At 45.1% G+C, this 16723-nt stretch overlaps 9 protein-coding genes across 9 annotated transcripts; 4 read left to right on the plus strand and 5 right to left on the minus strand.

Annotated features, from left to right (window-relative positions):
- Positions 1–157: 157 nt before the first annotated feature.
- KUCA_T00002076001 (uncharacterized protein) lies at positions 158–2464 on the plus strand (the record flags this gene model as incomplete). The annotated part of the gene is made up of 2 exons (XM_022604320.1): positions 158–246; positions 304–2464. 2 exons carry the CDS (start codon positions 158–160, stop codon positions 2462–2464), a joined length of 2250 nt encoding a protein of 749 aa, XP_022458113.1.
- A 203-nt stretch (positions 2465–2667) lies between these two features.
- Positions 2668–3975, minus strand: KUCA_T00002077001 (uncharacterized protein; the record flags this gene model as incomplete). The annotated part of the gene is made up of 1 exon (XM_022604321.1): positions 2668–3975. One exon carries the CDS (start codon positions 3973–3975, stop codon positions 2668–2670), a length of 1308 nt encoding a protein of 435 aa, XP_022458114.1.
- Positions 3976–4932: 957 nt separating this feature from the next.
- KUCA_T00002078001 (uncharacterized protein) lies at positions 4933–6636 on the plus strand (the record flags this gene model as incomplete). Its single annotated transcript, XM_022604322.1, has 1 exon — positions 4933–6636. The coding sequence occupies one exon, from the start codon at positions 4933–4935 to the stop codon at positions 6634–6636; it is 1704 nt and encodes a 567-aa protein (XP_022458115.1).
- A 208-nt stretch (positions 6637–6844) lies between these two features.
- On the minus strand, positions 6845–8086 carry KUCA_T00002079001 (uncharacterized protein; the record flags this gene model as incomplete). Its single annotated transcript, XM_022604323.1, has 1 exon — positions 6845–8086. One exon carries the CDS (start codon positions 8084–8086, stop codon positions 6845–6847), a length of 1242 nt encoding a protein of 413 aa, XP_022458116.1.
- A 915-nt stretch (positions 8087–9001) lies between these two features.
- KUCA_T00002080001 (uncharacterized protein) lies at positions 9002–10276 on the plus strand (the record flags this gene model as incomplete). The annotated part of the gene is made up of 1 exon (XM_022604324.1): positions 9002–10276. The coding sequence occupies one exon, from the start codon at positions 9002–9004 to the stop codon at positions 10274–10276; it is 1275 nt and encodes a 424-aa protein (XP_022458117.1).
- A 277-nt stretch (positions 10277–10553) lies between these two features.
- Positions 10554–12713, plus strand: KUCA_T00002081001 (uncharacterized protein; the record flags this gene model as incomplete). Its single annotated transcript, XM_022604325.1, has 1 exon — positions 10554–12713. One exon carries the CDS (start codon positions 10554–10556, stop codon positions 12711–12713), a length of 2160 nt encoding a protein of 719 aa, XP_022458118.1.
- Positions 12714–12826: 113 nt separating this feature from the next.
- KUCA_T00002082001 (uncharacterized protein) lies at positions 12827–13243 on the minus strand (the record flags this gene model as incomplete). Its single annotated transcript, XM_022604326.1, has 1 exon — positions 12827–13243. The coding sequence occupies one exon, from the start codon at positions 13241–13243 to the stop codon at positions 12827–12829; it is 417 nt and encodes a 138-aa protein (XP_022458119.1).
- A 530-nt stretch (positions 13244–13773) lies between these two features.
- On the minus strand, positions 13774–15054 carry KUCA_T00002083001 (uncharacterized protein; the record flags this gene model as incomplete). The annotated part of the gene is made up of 1 exon (XM_022604327.1): positions 13774–15054. The coding sequence occupies one exon, from the start codon at positions 15052–15054 to the stop codon at positions 13774–13776; it is 1281 nt and encodes a 426-aa protein (XP_022458120.1).
- A 396-nt stretch (positions 15055–15450) lies between these two features.
- KUCA_T00002084001 (uncharacterized protein) lies at positions 15451–15816 on the minus strand (the record flags this gene model as incomplete). The annotated part of the gene is made up of 1 exon (XM_022604328.1): positions 15451–15816. The coding sequence occupies one exon, from the start codon at positions 15814–15816 to the stop codon at positions 15451–15453; it is 366 nt and encodes a 121-aa protein (XP_022458121.1).
- Between the last annotated feature and the right edge of the window lie 907 nt (positions 15817–16723).

A 16723-nucleotide genomic window follows, 5' to 3' on the forward strand; every position in this document is an offset into this window, starting at 1 on the left:
AGTTCTTAAAGCAGATAAGGTGACACAGTAAATAATGGCAGTCGTTTTAGTGACACGTAATAAAATGACATAGTTTTCCAGCGACACGTTCGAAAGCTCTACTGTACACACATCATCGTCTTCTTCTTGACATACGCAAATTCCCACACCATCGATCATGTCTGGGTCAAACAGAGCTCGGAATGAGCAGCTCTCGAAGCGACTGTTTCCATACTTCAATAAGATCTACGACTTGAAGGATGCAAAGTGAGTTGTTTTACTTTTCTAGTATAACGTTTGTAAAGCTAACTGACCCATCTTTAGCCAAGTACCTGTTGCGGATGTTTTCCAGATCTTGCCACCAAGGTCACTCTCTGAGTACTACAAGGTGATAAGGAGGCCCATGTCTCTTCAGAAGGTGAAGATCTCTCTGAACCAGCAGAGATATTCTAGTGCTGAACAGTTTGTATATGACCTTGCCCAGGTTTCCTGGAACGCGAGATTTTTCAATATGAAGGGAAGCCCTATATACGAGCATGCTGTTTTGCTTGAGAACTACGTCCGCAATGTAATGGTGCCCAATATCCGGAATGACAATCGGGTTTTTGGGTTCGAAAAGGTGGGGTATCCGGATCTGGGAGCATTACCAGAAGAAGATACAGAAGCGATCACTTCTGTTGTTGACTCGCCTTCCGGTCCTTCAGGCTCAAAACGGGGAATGACTCCTTTTGATGAGGGTGATGATGATGACGAAGACGAGGACGATCAGCTCATAATTCCCAGGGCCTCCACACCGCAAGCTGCAGGTGAAAGGGAAAGAAGGGACCATTGGGAGAACTGGATTAAACGTGGAAGACCACCAATAATCGACAAGCCCCACGAGCAAAGAATCAAGACCATCATGAAAGGCTTGAAGAAGTTGAAGTCTTTGAACGGAGACCATTTTCTATACCTGCGCTATGACAGGTTGCCCAACCCCAGTGTGGAGCCTGATTTCTACAGAGTGGTAAAGAATCCTCTTTCGTTCAACGAGGTGAAAGCAAAAATCAAGCAGAGACTTTACGAGACCGTGGAAGCGTTCTTAGCCGATGTTAGCCATGTTATTGGCACATACAAGCAATACTACTCTGAGGACCCTACGATCTCTAAAGAGCTCCAATTGCTTCAGGAAGGAACCAGTCAATTGGTGAGCGAGGAAATGGCAAAACCAGATTCAGCATATCTTCATGATAGCGGAAATGTTTTGAGAGTTCCCCTGGACGCTGTTAAAGTTCAGGGAAGAAACTATGTTGTTGGAGACTGGGTCTTGCTGAGAAACCCCAACGATGACACCAAACCTATCATCGGCCAGATATTCAGGATCTGGTCAACACCACAGGATGGAAACAACAGATGGGTCAATGTGTGCTGGTATTACAGACCTGAACAAACAGTTCATCGCGTGGACCGGTTGTTCTATGAGAACGAGGTGTTCAAGTCTGCGCAATACAGAGATCATCTTGTGGAAGACATCGTTGGACCCTGTTATGTGGCCTATTTCTCAAAGTACCAAAGAGGAGATCCTGCATTTAGAATAGACGGTCCATTCTTCATCTGCGAGTACAGATACAACGACATGGACCGCAATTTTAACAAAATAAAGACGTGGAAGGGGTGTATACCTGACGTGGTGAGGAATAAGGAGGAAAATTATACGCCTATTGCTGGGCCAAGAAATTTACAGAGGGTGGAGTCGCCTCTGAGACATATGCTTCTGCCAAATGCCAGAGAAACCGATCCAGTGCCTGAACCAACAGTTGCAAATTTGAACGCTCCTCCTCTTATTGGTGGTGTCTACCTGAGACCAGCTTACAAGGATGATGAACCAGGTGTATATTTGCACACGGTAAATCCGGCAATGAAGCCTCATGCGAGACACTCAGCGTCACCTGCACCTGGGCTGATAAACCCTCCTCCAGCATCAACCCCGCAGCCGATTTCGCAGTACAACCCTGTTGCAGCAAGTCCTTCGCCTTATAACTACGGGGTGTCTACGAGCACCCAGTACACTCCCTCCCGACTGATCAACTCCCCTTACAACCAGGTGAACTATCCTGTCAACAACTATCTTAGTTCCAGCAGTTCTTCTCTAACCATATCCTCGGATGTAGAGAGGGAACTGGTAACTTTTGCAAAGAGCGGATTGACCAGAATGGACACTGCAAATCACATCAGAAAGCTGAAATCCATTGATCCAAACATTGAGGTTGATTTTTCCTTGGCTGAAAAACACGCTCCCCTCATCTGGCTTAGAGGCCCGCCTACCGTTGTTGCCAATAGACTAGTTGTTGAGAGTAACGAGCAACTGAACAGAGTCAAGAGAAGGAAACTTCTGCCTTCTGAGGATGATGTCGAAGTGGAAAGTTATGATGCCATTGGTGGTGGGTTCGGTGGTGAGAGGTTGGGCCACTCGATGGAGTATTTGAAGTGGAAATTGAAGTTATAGATTGAAGGAGTAATGATGTGGACTATTGCAAGTGGAGACCGCAGGCTTCATTTATTATCAGATTAAGTTTGTTCGAAACAATATTTTGTTGAATCCAGTTTGATGTAAAAACAATCTTCAAGTTCTATGTCCTAACCAAAGGTAAATAGGCGAAGACGGAAAGTCTAAAAAAAACACTTGAGAAAAATCTGGTAATCCGAGTATCATGCTCTGCTGGCACGAAGTTGATCGTATCTCAAAACAGCACCCATCAGCACCTTGAATCCGTCCTCACATTGCTCTGGAGTGCTGAACTCTCTTGGGTTGTGACTGAGACCGTCTCTGCATGGGATGAAGACCATGGCAGTGGGGACTATGGTACTCATGGCCTTGGAATCATGGCAAGCACGTGCAACAAGATCCATGGTATATTCCTCGCCAACAACCTCATGGGAAGCGTCTCTGATACAATCTTTGCAGTCCTCGTGGAAGTAAGCTCTTCTGGAGGTCATGAGATGGTTGTAATCAATGGTGATGGGGATCTTACTATCTTTCCCAATACACTCCTCGGCAATTTTGGCGAATTCTTCTTTAAGTTCAACCAACATGGCATCTAGTTTAGCATCGTCGTAATTTCTCGTATCCAACGAGAATTTTACTGTCTCGGGAAGAACGTTAAAGGATCTTGGGCTGGCTTCAATGAGTCCAGTGCTGACCAAACCGTCGTATTTGAGTGCAATTTCTCTGGATTTTGCGATCATCTTAGCAGCAGCTAGCATTGGATCGGCTCTGTCATCCAGGGGAGTAGTTTCTGTGTGAGAAGATTTACCAGTAACGGTGATTTCCTCCCAGCAGTAAGATTGGACTCCAGTAACGACTCCGATCTTTTTGTTTCCACGCTCCAAATACGGAGCCTGCTCAATATGGATCTCAAAATGACAAGCAACTGGGTTCGCTTCGAATGCACATTCAGTGTCTCCTTTATAGCCAATTCTTTCCAATTCCTCTAGAACGGTTGGATGAGAACCATCGATAGCCTTGATGGAGTACATGTCTTCCTTGGGCTTGATGCCTGCATAAACGGAGGATCCCAAGAGCGGATAAGGGAATCGAGCACCTTCTTCATTAGTCCAGTTGATCAAGGCAATTGGATAGTTTGGAACGTAGTTGCTTTCCTTCAAAGTTCTGAGAATTTCAAGACCAGATAGGACTCCCAATGGACCATCGTAACGACCTGCAGTTGGTTGAGAGTCGAGATGCGAGCCCACACCAGTTGGGATAGCACTCATATCCTTACCTGGATAAATGGCAAATTGGTTTCCAAGCTCATCAACCTTGTACTCGCATCCCAGAGACTTTACTTCTTTGGCAAACCAATCTCTGGCACCTTTATCCATATCAGTGAGGGCCAATCGAAGCAAGCCAGTCTCCGTGGGATCTTTTCCCCAGGGAAAAGCGGCGCCAAACATGTCGGCAGTTTCATGGATGGTCTTCATGAGCCTTCCAGGCTTAATTTTGAGAGAGCTGAGCATTTTCAAGAGAGTCACAGAAGTTTACTTGCAGGCTGTGAAGGGTACGCAGTACAACACGTAGATGTAGCACCAGAAGATCCCAGAACCCCATTATCAACGTTAATAATCATTATTTATATCCAAGCAAGCATCGATCAATTCTCATCATCTTTGACAAAACCTAGAAAATAATTCCATATCAAAATTCCCAATCCAGTAGCAGTGCTCGCTCCGACCAAAAGATGTGGAGAAGCTTGGGTTCACGATGATGTCCTGGTCCGCCCATCATTTCCCCTTTACGCTCCGATCGGTCGTCTAAATTGAAAACTAAGCAGCGAACACCATATTTTCCCTCCTTTGTTGTACGAATTGGGAAATTCCTTTCGGAAATAAAAGCCTGCAGTTTTTGGAAGCACCCTATGCTATCTTATAGCCCGATTGAGAAAGTTGAACCTCTCTTCTCACAGCGTCTCTTCTGAATTAATTTAATGACTCATTTGGGTGGTATTTGATGCCATATTCGTGCCAATTTCACTATGTGGCTTTTTTATCTTGCCGCAAAGGCTATCACATTCATCGTTATCACTCCATCACCTCTAATCACTTGCATGCGGCTCCCTGCACGATTACCAATGCAGGAGCATAGACGCCAGCCACACCTCAAAAGGGAATATTGAATGCCTTATTTTATTATAATTTACCTAATTGATCGTTTAGGTTTCCGAATATGGAACTTTCAGACTTTTCCTTCCGGTGTTTCCAATTGGAGACTATCTTTTCGGTTTAGCACCGGTCGAATTCCGGGGTAGTCTCCTTTTTCAGATCTTATCGACTCTGATAAGGGCAAGCGGCAACCTGAAAATTTGACCCATTAGGGACAATTATGTCGGAGATTTTAAAATTATGTCCTGTCAGGTTTATCGGAGAAGTCAAAGGGGCACAATTTTGCACTTTATAAAACGAAAGTAGATGAACCTCATGAAGCACCCCAGACTGTGGGACCAACAGGACACCAAAATCAGATTCGATATACTGTCTGCGATTATGATTGACTTTGATGCAATTCCAGGAACTTCTCACTTGGTCGAGTTTGACCAAGTCAAGCTTAACGAGCTCGAGGTAGAGCCCAAGGAAAAAGACGTGGTGTTGATCCCAACTCCAACAACTGATCCAAATGACCCACTGAACTGGAGTCTTCGCAGAAAGTGGCTCAACATGTTTTGTATGGTCGTTTATGTGTTTGGAATTGGAGTTCCATGTTCGTGCTTATTCTCTGTGCTCCCTCAGATCGTGGAGGTGAGACACATCTCTTTGGGTGCCCTGAACACTTCGACTGGTTACATGTTTCTTTTCTATGGAATTGGTACATACTTCTGTATGCCCCTTGCTTCCCAGTTTGGAAAAAGGCCAGTCTACCTCTTTAGTCTATTCAGCGTTAGTTTGGTCACATTATGGGAGGCTTACGCCAAAACCCAAGGTTCCTTCACGGGTTCCAAGATTGTGCAGGGCTTCCTGGGGTCACCCATTGAAACTCTCTGCGAAGTCAGTATTTCTGACATGTTTTTCGAGCACGAGCGTGGTACCTGGATGAGTGTATATGCACTAGCATTGTTTGGATCAAACTATGCTGCTCCAATTGTTGCTGGGTTCATTGCTGACGGTCAGGGCTGGCAGTGGGTGATCTACTGGAGCTCAATCTGGACTGCCGTTGCTTTCCTATTTCTGTTCTTCTTTATGGAAGAATCAAACTACACCCGGCCACTTGATATTGACTCAGATGAATCACAAATTGAGGTCATTTCGAGTAATGCTAAAGAGGCTAATGTTACCCATATTCAACCTCGCGATAGTATCCGTTCTATGGGTGTAGAAGTGTTGAAGGGTAACATCCAGATCGACAGTTCAATCCCATTGAAGTCCAAAAAAGAAAGATTTGCTCTTTGGACGTATGGCGATAAGAAGTGGTTTATATATTATCTCACAGGCCCGTTTTTGATGCTCCAATTCCCTGTGGTCATTTATTCTGGTTTTCTGTACGGTGCCTCTCTGTTTTGGTACTCCGTCATGAATGGAACTCTGACTACGGTCTTCGGAGGCGCGCCATATAATTTTTCGTCGGCCATGTGTGGACTTGTCTATGTTTCCCTTCTCATTTTTGCTGCCATCTTCAACTTCTATGCTGGCTGGACCGCAGATTGGCTCAAGATCAAGTTGGCAACCAGACGTGGGGGAAAGTCTAACGCAGAAGATCGGTTATGGCTGCTTGGACTTTACATGTTCATCGGACCTGCTGCACTTTTCCTGTTTGGTATTGGAGCTTATTACCAAATTCATTGGTTTGCTGTTGTTATTGGTGCGGGGATTACTGGAGGCTCCGTCTTGCTGGGGTGTACGTCTGCTTGCAACTACACAATCGATACTTATCGCGAGATGGGTTCTGAGGCAATGATTGTGGTCATTCTGATTCGTAATTGTATGAACTTCGGGATGGGTTATGCAATCACACCTTGGGTCAATGATTTGGGATACAAGTACTGCTTTTTGAGTGCTGGGTTCATCTGCTTTGGGTGCATCAGCACCTTCCTTATCATGGAGATCTGGGGCCCAACTTGGAGAGAGAAGACCAAGGGAAGATACTGGAAGATTATACAAGACAGAAAGGCTGCTGGAATTTCTCGCTGAGAAATCGTATTTTTATATATTGTGAGTGAATTTATATACACCTCTAAGGGTTTTGATATTCTGTGGCTGAAAGACTTTTGTAAATATCAACGTCTCACTAGCCATCATGCACAGAAACCCCGCGGGGTATGCAGGTTCTCTGGAAATATTTTTTGTTTTCTCCTACGCAGGCTTGTCTATATCTGTATCTTTAACCTTTGTATAAATCTCACTCTATTGTTGAACTCATAAAGGAACTCTGACATACTAATACAACCAATGGAGCCGATACCAATGCAAGCACCGCTGCCAGAACGACCTGGGTTGCGTTTATCATGAAAGTCAACATCTTGTCGCCTCCAATCCATGCGCATATGAAACATACACAAACAGAAATGTATCTGACATTAATTTTCATCATAAATGATTCTTTATTTTCTCCTGAGTCAAACATGCCTTTCAGAACAATATCAAGCACCCAGTTACCAATGAAACCAAAACTTTGACCTGATAACAACAGCATATAGAGAAAGCAAGTCCCAGCATTTTGTGATAAGCTTTCGCTGAACAAACTGTAAACATCTCTGAGACCAGAGAAGTTCTTTCTGTTGTTGCTATCATTACTCAAAGCTGCGGAAAGAACGACTAAAGAAACGTTCAGAATTAATGCCCCAAACACCCCCATAAACACCAGTCTGATTGTCAGATCCTTGATGAACTCTTGTGTTTTCTTTCTTGATAATGCATAAATCAGTCCCTGCTGATCCAGAAACATCATTTTAGCCATTTCAGACACCAGAAACAAGCTATGAGGCATGGCAGTGGACCCCAGTAGAGAAAGGCTCAAAATGTAGTTATCATAGCGTAACATATCAGCGGAAGGTCCTGCCCCAACAAGTATTGTTTTGAAGTTCAGCTTTTCTCGTATGTTTACCAAATCCACAAATATCAATGAGAATATGATTAAGCTAAAGAAGGCAACCGCCATCTCCGTGGCCTGTCTCAACCAAGTACTCGTTCTGTGAAACCGCCACAGCATTGAGACATCGAAGACACTCAGAAGAACGGCTGGTAATGTTGAAATGTCAAACAGGACCTCAAGAGCAACAGCACTACCAATAACTTGGCATATATCCGTCAGAACTATTGCTGAAACGCTAGCAACACCCAGAACCACACAAGCACAGTGCGGCAATCGCTTTCGGAAGTTCTCACCAAGATTTAACTTCGTTTTGACTCCCAGTATAATAGACAAATATTGGAGAACTCCGGCCATAATATGAGCCACCACCAAAGGTATCAATTGTTGATATTTAGAAATAGTGCCTGCCGATACTGCTGAGACGTAATTTCCTGTATCCATAAAGCTTGCACTCAATAGCAGAGCAGGTACCACCCACTGGGTGACAAATATTTTGGCTCTTTTCATGGCAAACGTTAATGACAAGTTATAACAAGAAAGTTTGTTCATGGCAGCATCATTGGTGCTACATTTTCAAAATTAAACCGAGTCATCAATATTAGTACTGAATATATCAAGCGGTTCAAGAATCGATCAACCCATTGACAGTATCAACATTCACAATATTCCGGCAAATGCTTCCCAAAGCAGCTCAATCTGCGGAGCGACGTCGGCAGGTTGCCCAATACGTTTCCACGCCATCTCAATGCCACTGTTTTTTGACTCCGAAGATGGGCTAGATAAGATAATGCCAATGTCAGATGGTCCAATTGCATGTTCCGGCTCACCAGATAAACCGAGCCCTCGGATTGATATGCAGGTTGGGTCCGATGCGTTTAGCCCAAAGAGGCAACTATCTGTGGAAAGAGGAACCGCATGGACCGATTGAAAGGATGGAAAGTTGGGTTAATGTAATATTTAGGTCAAACTGGATCCCCAGTAAGCGAGCATGGGTATTTCATATGGCGGTAACTGTTATGAGCGAAAGAGCAAAAATTACACGGTCCAAGAATGGGTGCTTCACCTGTAAGTTTTCTTATCCATAGAACAAGGCCTGGCGATAAGCAATAACGCCACGAACAACCCGAATGTTCACTAACGTTCCCAAAAGGCCGCAAACGAAAGAAGAAGTGCGACGAAAAGTTTCCCAGTTGTATGAATTGTCTGAAAAGTTCGTTTGAGTGTGTTTGGCCAAGCAGGCAGGGTGAAACACTGCCCGGTGACGAGTTTTTCCAGACCAAACGAAGTGGAAAAAAAAACTTTGTTTTCGTTGTTACCGTGACCAAAGGCAACAAAACAACTGAGACCCACCGGGACACTACTTGTAGCCATTTGGAAACAGCAATTGAACGAAACACGCGAGGTTTCAACTGGATACCAGGTGTGGATCTCGATCACGAATCAGCTTTCTTGTTCCAGGCTTTTATGGAGGGGTTCTTGCCCAGTATTTCCTCGCAATATACGGTTGCTGAACTATTGCCCGCAGGTCTTGCAATCCCTATGCTTATGGTATCTTCTGCTTTCAGAGAGGTGTGTTTCACGTGTGGGGCATCATATCTCATCTGGAAGAATCCATCCATGGTGTCCGTTGCGGACAGAAGATATCTGAGGTGCTTGAGAATACTTTTCCAGGAGATCAACTCGCAGAATGTTGATGGCTCTGAAGACTGGCTGCTGTTTGGAATTTTGAATCTGTCTTTAAGAGAAAAGTATTATGGTGCTTCCAACACCAAATGCACCATGCACCTTACTGCTGCTTACCAGCTGCTGAGGCAGAGGCAGTGGAAATGGTTGAACATCCAGAAATCGCAGCCTAAGTTTGATAAAATCAAATTCGAGAACTTCATCAATCCTGATTCTGATGATCTTGATGCCAACAATTTCGTTATTTTCAACAGAGAGCTTTCGGATTTGTTTTCGTCTTCGCCAAAGACCCAGATAAAGGTGACCCCCAACGAAAGATACATGATCGACAGTTTTGCGTACAACTACGCTGCAGAATTGTTGGTTTGCAAAGACGACGCATTGGCAAAACTTCCTTCTCCGTTTGACTTCTTTGATGACTTCAGGGAGGCCATGAGTGTGGCTCTATTTCCACTGCCATTGGACTGGATGAACAACCCCATTTTAGGTGCTGCCAGAGATGCTTATGAGCTGGCTGCAAAAGCATCATATGTCTCGAGGTTCACACGTCTCGAGGGTATAATGCTGGAAAAAGCTCAAGAACTATACAAGCAGGCAAGCTCGTCTCTTTGCAGCAATCTCCCGTCTTTCATTTACGATTCGGAGTCAAAAGCTACCTGTACGCATCTCCGTTCGAGCCTCATGGTTGGAGAAATCGTAATGAGATCATGCCATATTCTTTTACGCAAAACTCTGAACCGTTCAATCAACTCTGATGATGAAGTGATTCAGCGTGATGTGAGAATTGTGATTGAATGTTTGAAATTAATCCCCGAATACCATAATATATCGTGCATTATGCCGTGGCCAGTCACTGTTGCAGCATCAGCAGCCATTCACCCAACAGACCAGGCATTTTTCCAGAGAAGAACTCTTGCTATCGGTGATCAGTTACATACAAGATATGCTTATCAGATGTTGGATTTATATGCCAAAGCTTGGGGAACTGGCAAGAAGAAGCCCATGGGATGTGATGTATTATTGGATCGGGAACTGTTAGAGAAGGTGTGTTTTTGAAAACTGCTTTGAGGCAGTCCTTGGGAATAGTTATGATCAAGCAACTAAATTTTCACATATCTTCACTTTTATCTGTCTACCTATATATGAATATTTCAAATGTTGCAAACACTCTTCTGGTGACTTTAACAGAATTGTATGTGCCAACTCTCGCGCCGCACGCAAATCGTGCATGCACTACTTGGTTATCGCACTGCAATTGCAAAGATCAATATCACAAACCACGACGGAGATCAGAGCAACAACACCATCTACAACATCAGTTCTGCAGCTAACCATGAATTTTCTCGCCAACGCGCTGGGGTCCCTGACCGGATCCAGCATTCCGTACAATATCGGTGATCGAATAGTAACCGGTGTTGGAAGCGATTACTCGTCAAACTCGATATGGAACGTGTATCTAGGAACAAAGAAAGAGAACAACATGGCGTGTACGATCTTCGAATTTGAGCTCACTAACCCGTCGACTTCCAAATATGTGCAACTCGCAAGGAATGCACTGAAGAAGCAGAGGTCTATGAAATTGCCCAGTGTGTTGAACACGTTGGACACGTTCGAGACGGACTCGGTTATTTATATCGTGACGGAGAGGGTTCAGCCGTTGGAGACAGTTCTGGCAAATAACGAGCCGTTGAGCCAGCAGGCGTTTATCTTTGGTATCTACCAGATCACTACAGCCTTGAAGTTTATCAATTTGGAGGGCGGGAGTCTCCACGGAAATGTGAGTTCGTCTTCTATATACATAACAGAGAGCGGAGAATGGAGACTGGGCGGATTCGAACTGGCAACCAACATCAAAACCGACGATTTCGGGATTTTCAACATGGCGTACCAATTGCCCAGTTTTAATTCGAGTCTTGCTCCCCCAGAGTTCATAAACCAAGGTGCAAGTGTGCTTCCTACTCTGGGGAGACATGCCGTCAAGCTTGACTCCTTCAAGCTGGGAGTTCTAATATATGAATTGTTCAATGAAGGAAAGTCAGTAACCGATATTTCCCAAACTACCAACATGACCAAGATTCCGAGAAACATGGGTGCGCATGTGAAGAAACTGCTTAACCAATCCGTGAATGTGAGATACAGTGCCGAGCAGTTTTTGAAGACTGGAGAAACAAGCTTCTTTGAAACCCCGCTTATAAAATGCTACAAGGAGCTAAGTGAGATATCTTTCAGAGCAGATGATGAAAAGCTCTCGTTTCTAGATACTCTGGAGGGTATTGAGAACGATTGCCCTCCAGGGTTTGTGGAGAGCAAACTGCTTCCAGAACTGATCAAACAGTTTGGGCTTGAAAACACCGCCAGTGATGGCACTAGTCAGTCGGCTCTGTTGTATCATATTTTGAAGTTTTCACCAAGTCTCAAGACGGAAGCGTATTCCAGACTTGTCAAGCCTGTGATCATAAAATCTTTCACGTTGGCAGACAGAGCTGTACGGATGATGCTGTTGACATCGCTTCCTCGCTATGTGGAATCTTTCACCAATTATGAGGTTTCTGATAAGATTTTCAACCATTTGATCACGGGATTCAATGATACAAGCCCCGCCATTAGAGAGGAAACCGTCAAGGCTATCTTGCCGATTGCCGACAAGTTGACTGATAGACAATTGAACAACGATCTTCTGAGGCACCTAGCTAAATCTCAGAATGATGAAAAGCCAGAGATCAGGACGAATACGGTCATATGTCTCGGCAAGATTGCCGGATTGCTTAACCACAACTCCCGACCAGGTGTTCTGGTGACAGCATTCACCAAATCGCTGAAGGACCCATTTGTTCCAGCCAGAATCAGTGCTGTGATGTCGCTCGCTTCATGTATTGATTATTTCTCACCAGAAGTTTGTTGTTCCAGAGTGCTATCAGCCGTTGCGCCAGCGTTGCTGGATCAGAGCAGCAAGGTGAGAATGGAGGCCCAAGCCGCTTTCGACTCGTACGTCAACAAGATCAGAGAAGCTGCTGCAGATCTTCCTGAAGACAAACCAGACACCATAGAATCACAATCGCAGGAACAGCAGCATATACAGGACAATATGGGAGCGTTCACCCTGGGTTGGGGTGCTTTAAGCAAGATCTCAGATAAGATAGGAGGTAAGATTGTTGATCCGCCAGACAGCACCAGGGATTCCACTCCAGATCTGTTGAAACCAGCTACGAGCGAAACTGGAATTCAGCAGCTGCCGAAGGTGTCGAATCTGAAGATCGACGATGATTTTGAAGAAGAAGATAATGGTTGGGGATTTGACATTGACGAGGAAGAGCAGAAGCCTGCAACCAAGCCAGCACCAAAGACTGCATTGAGACCTTCCAAACCCCTTCAAACTACCAGGTCTGTACCTGCGAAAAGAATTCCAAAAGCTCCTGGTCTACAACTAAAGCCTACCAATAAGTTGAAGTTGGATCTAGAGATTGACGAAGACGGGTGGAATGACGGGTGGTGATGTCCAAATGGCATCGCCCATACGGGCCTACAGGCTCTCAAATTAAAACGCATATAACTAATAAAGTCTATAACCTTAGCGAAAATTACAATCTCTTGGGGGGTCCTTACCGTCTAAAATCTTCTGTTGTTGAGAGGAGCAGAGTTAGATCCGGACTGTCTGTAACCACTGTTACCACCGTTGCCGTATCCACCACCACCGTAACCACGGCCACCGCCGTAGCCACCACGGCCTCTGCCACCACGGCCACCTCTTCCACCACCTCTACCACCACCGTAGCCACGACGACGGCAGAAACCCTGCAGGGCTGGAGGAATCTCCTGTTTGGCCTCAGTGAGAATTCCAACTAGGTCGTCGGCTTGCTTCGCGTTAGCATCAGTGAAAAATGAAATGGCAGTTCCCTTGGCACCAGCTCTTCCAGTTCTTCCAATTCTGTGGACGTAGTCCTCGATGTTGCCTGGCATGTCATAGTTGATCACATAATTGACACCCTTGACGTCTGTAGTTGTGTTAGTAGGGACTCGAGACATCTCCAGCAAGGAGAGTCTGTTTTTCGGTTTCAACTCCACGAAGAAAAACTTTCGTGAAGCCCATCTTTATCTACTGCACTTGGTGAAAAGAGAGGATTGTGGTTGCTCTGTTATCTAAATAAGATCTCTATGGAGTTTAAGAAGGTTCAAAACTTAAGCCAGTTGAGGTAACTCGCTTTGATTCTCAAACTGAGTAAAGGAAGGAAGAAAAATGGGTCTGTGTCAACGTATTGAGCCTCGAAAGCCCCATACTCTAGGTTTCTCTATATTTCTCTCTTTTCCTTTATCTCTCTCAAACTTGTGTAGTCCATAGACGCCTTATCATAATAATGATTCAATCCTTCAATTTTTTTCCTTTAACGTCTTCAAAAATGCCCTCAGGAGGGGAAAAGTCGACGGGGATCCAAACTCTATAGGTGTTTGGATCGCATGCAGTTTGGGGTATATGACGGACAAACAGAGAGCTGGCAAAGGCCGGCCCGCTCAGTCTCTGTTCTTCAATGCGAAATTGAACGGAAAAACATGAAAAGTTAGTAATGATACATACCGATACCTCTTGCGGCAACATCGGTGGCCACCATGATAGGAGATTTTCCCGATCTGAACTCTTGCAAAACCCAGTCTCTCTCTCTCTGCTCCTTGTCACCGTGAATGGACAACGCTGGCCATCCATCGGATCTCAGGTACGAGGTGACTTCGTCACAGGTTCTCTTTGTGGAGGAGAAGACAAGAAGCTTAGACTCCTTGTCTTGCATAGCAACCTCCAAGTGCTTGATTAGGCGATCTCTCTTTTCGTATTCGGTGACAACCTCGATGACCTGCGCAATGTTGTGGGAGGCAGCCAGTTCCAGGGATCCAACATTAACCTGGATGTAGTCGTGGAGGTAGTCCTTGGCCAAGGCCTGGACTGACTTGGGCCAAGTCGCGGACCACATCAGGGTTTGTCTGTCAGGTCTAATCTGATCGACAATCTTTCTGATTTGTGGTTCGAAACCCATATCCAACATACGGTCAGCCTCGTCCAAGACCAAGTAGGTCACTCTTCTCAGGTTGGTCTTACCCAACTCAAGCATATCGATCAATCTACCAGGGGTAGCAATACAGATCTCGACACCACGGGCCAGGTCTCTGATTTGCTGACCACGAGGAACACCTCCGTAAACACAGGTGTTTCTGATTCTGGATGATTGACCAAACTTGGAGCACTCCTTCTGGATCTGGACGGCCAACTCTCTGGTAGGAGCGAGCACCAAAACGACTGGACCATCACCCGGTTGGAGCAACGGTTGGGCATTGATGTGCACAATTGATGGCAAACAGTACGACAGAGTCTTTCCGGATCCGGTGGACGCAATTCCCACCATGTCTCTACCAGACAAGGCCATTGGCCAACCCTGACACTGGATACCGGTTGGGGAAGGGAAACCCTGAGCCTTCACTTCCTCGAGGACGTAGTCTGGAAATCCAGCCTCCTCGAAAGTGGTGATAGGTCTTGGAATACCCTTTCCGTAACACGACATCTCGTGGCTTTTTCTGAATTCCTCAACCTCCTGCTCAGACCTAGCGGTCACAGCTGGGTTTTCAGTGTAGAAATTCTTCTCAAAAGCAGGCAAAGTGTCTGGGTTCCAGTCTTGGACCTTCAAGTTAGCTCCAAGCTCGGAATGCGAGTCGTATCCGCCTCTGTTGTAGTTGTCACCACCGCCGGCTTGTCTACCACCCTGGTAACCGCCGTTGGATCTGTCTCTGTAGCCACCTCTGCTACCACCATCGTAGTGGTTGGTAGGACCTCTGTTGTTGTTGATATAAGACATCTCTATGAAAAATGTGTCTGATTAAAGAAGAAAGAAACAGAGGAAGAAAGGAAGGGGGCAACAAGAGAATTTTTAAACAAGGAAAAAAAAAATTCTTCGGGCGTGCGCAACACGATGGCTTCCTAATCGGGCTATGCGAAATCAATATCTGGCTGAAAAACCATACATTACAGGATCATGTGAAGGTCCAAAATGAAATGCGGAATTCTGATTTGATACGGGTTCTGTTGCGAAAATGGGCAATTGTTCAAGTCTATATAACTTCTAATGTACAGGTAGGTAAGATGAAACGAGAGGCGAAAGCGAGATTGGGACAACCTCACTTCTGGCTGAAAATCATTAGCAGTCACCAGCTTATTGCTCTAAAATTTGACCTTCTTCTTTCAGATACCAGCTTCAAGCTTCATTCGAGTAGTTTCCCTCTGAAACGGCACCAGCAAAAGTCTCCTCGACATGCGTGCACAAATCAGACAAATCAGCCAAACCTTTATGGAGTGCCTCTATAGCAGTAGACTCGCCATATGTCTGGATACGCAGATTCAGCTTAGCCTCCGAGGGATGTGGTATCGAGTATCCACAAAATTCCACGTCGGGGTTCTTCATAATGATATATCTGAGGGCATTGCCCAGCGTGTGGTCTTCGTCTGAGATCTGGAATGACGCAGCTGAACCGTCTTTGGTAGATCCAGGCAGCAGTTTGATCTTGGTGAGATCTTGTTCCTCATCGATATCCATGGACTCTTCGCGCTCAACCTCTGACATGGTTCAAATGTGTAAAAAAACCAAGAAGAATAATGCTTTGGTAGGAGCAGTACGACGATTTTGTACGAAATGCCAGGCCCTTAAGAGATATTGGAGCCCAAAATTTTTCTCAGATATTTCTGTCGTACACTACTTTTGTACCGCCACACGTTAAGTCCGACCTCGAACGAATTCGCATCCCAGTCAAAGGTCCATCACGCTGTGGCTGGTGAGGGAGGAATACAAAAAAGAAAAAAAAAACAGAACGCTGTCAAAAATTTCTTTGCCATGCTTCTCTTTGCTTCTTTGGAACAACAAACAAGATTCGAACTGACTCTTCACAGTCACACATCTTGTTGATTCGTCCTGATAAATTCCCATTGAAACTGAAGTTTGCAGCCAATTGGCTCTTTTCGTGACCAATAAGGGCAATTCCGGCTTGCTAGCAGTGTGTACGCCCCCAGTTTTTCCTGTGGGTAGTTGTTTGGCGCACGGGAGGCTCCTTAGTGATTTGTCTTGTTTGCGAACAAACCACTCACAATCTGATAGCTCATTCGAATACGCACGATTGGTGGGACTATTTGAATTTTGCGATTGTTATTTTGTTCCGTTTGGATTGAATTGAGTTGGTAGTCTCTTTGGACTTAACTGGCTTGCTCAAGGAACTGTCAGTCAACATACGCCTGACTATCGAACAGTTCAAACTATTCGCAATCGATTGGTCAAATCGAATACTACAACTGTGGTTGTGTTGTATTCCTGGTCTGGCTGTATTTGTTATTTCTTTATCCTATCCGGCTTGTGAGGCTTGTTCACGAGAATTGTCCTTGCAAACATAAACTCTCCCCACTACGAACTTGGCTGCAATAGCTCGCAACTGATTAGTACAACCATCGTTCTGTTGCATTCCTCTTTGTCTGTGTTGCCT

The sequence above is a fragment of the Kuraishia capsulata genome, genomic scaffold, assembly GCF_000576695.1.
Source record: "Kuraishia capsulata CBS 1993 genomic scaffold, Kuraishia_capsulata_scaffold_2, whole genome shotgun sequence".
Taxonomy (NCBI): Eukaryota; Fungi; Ascomycota; class Pichiomycetes; order Pichiales; family Pichiaceae; genus Kuraishia; species Kuraishia capsulata.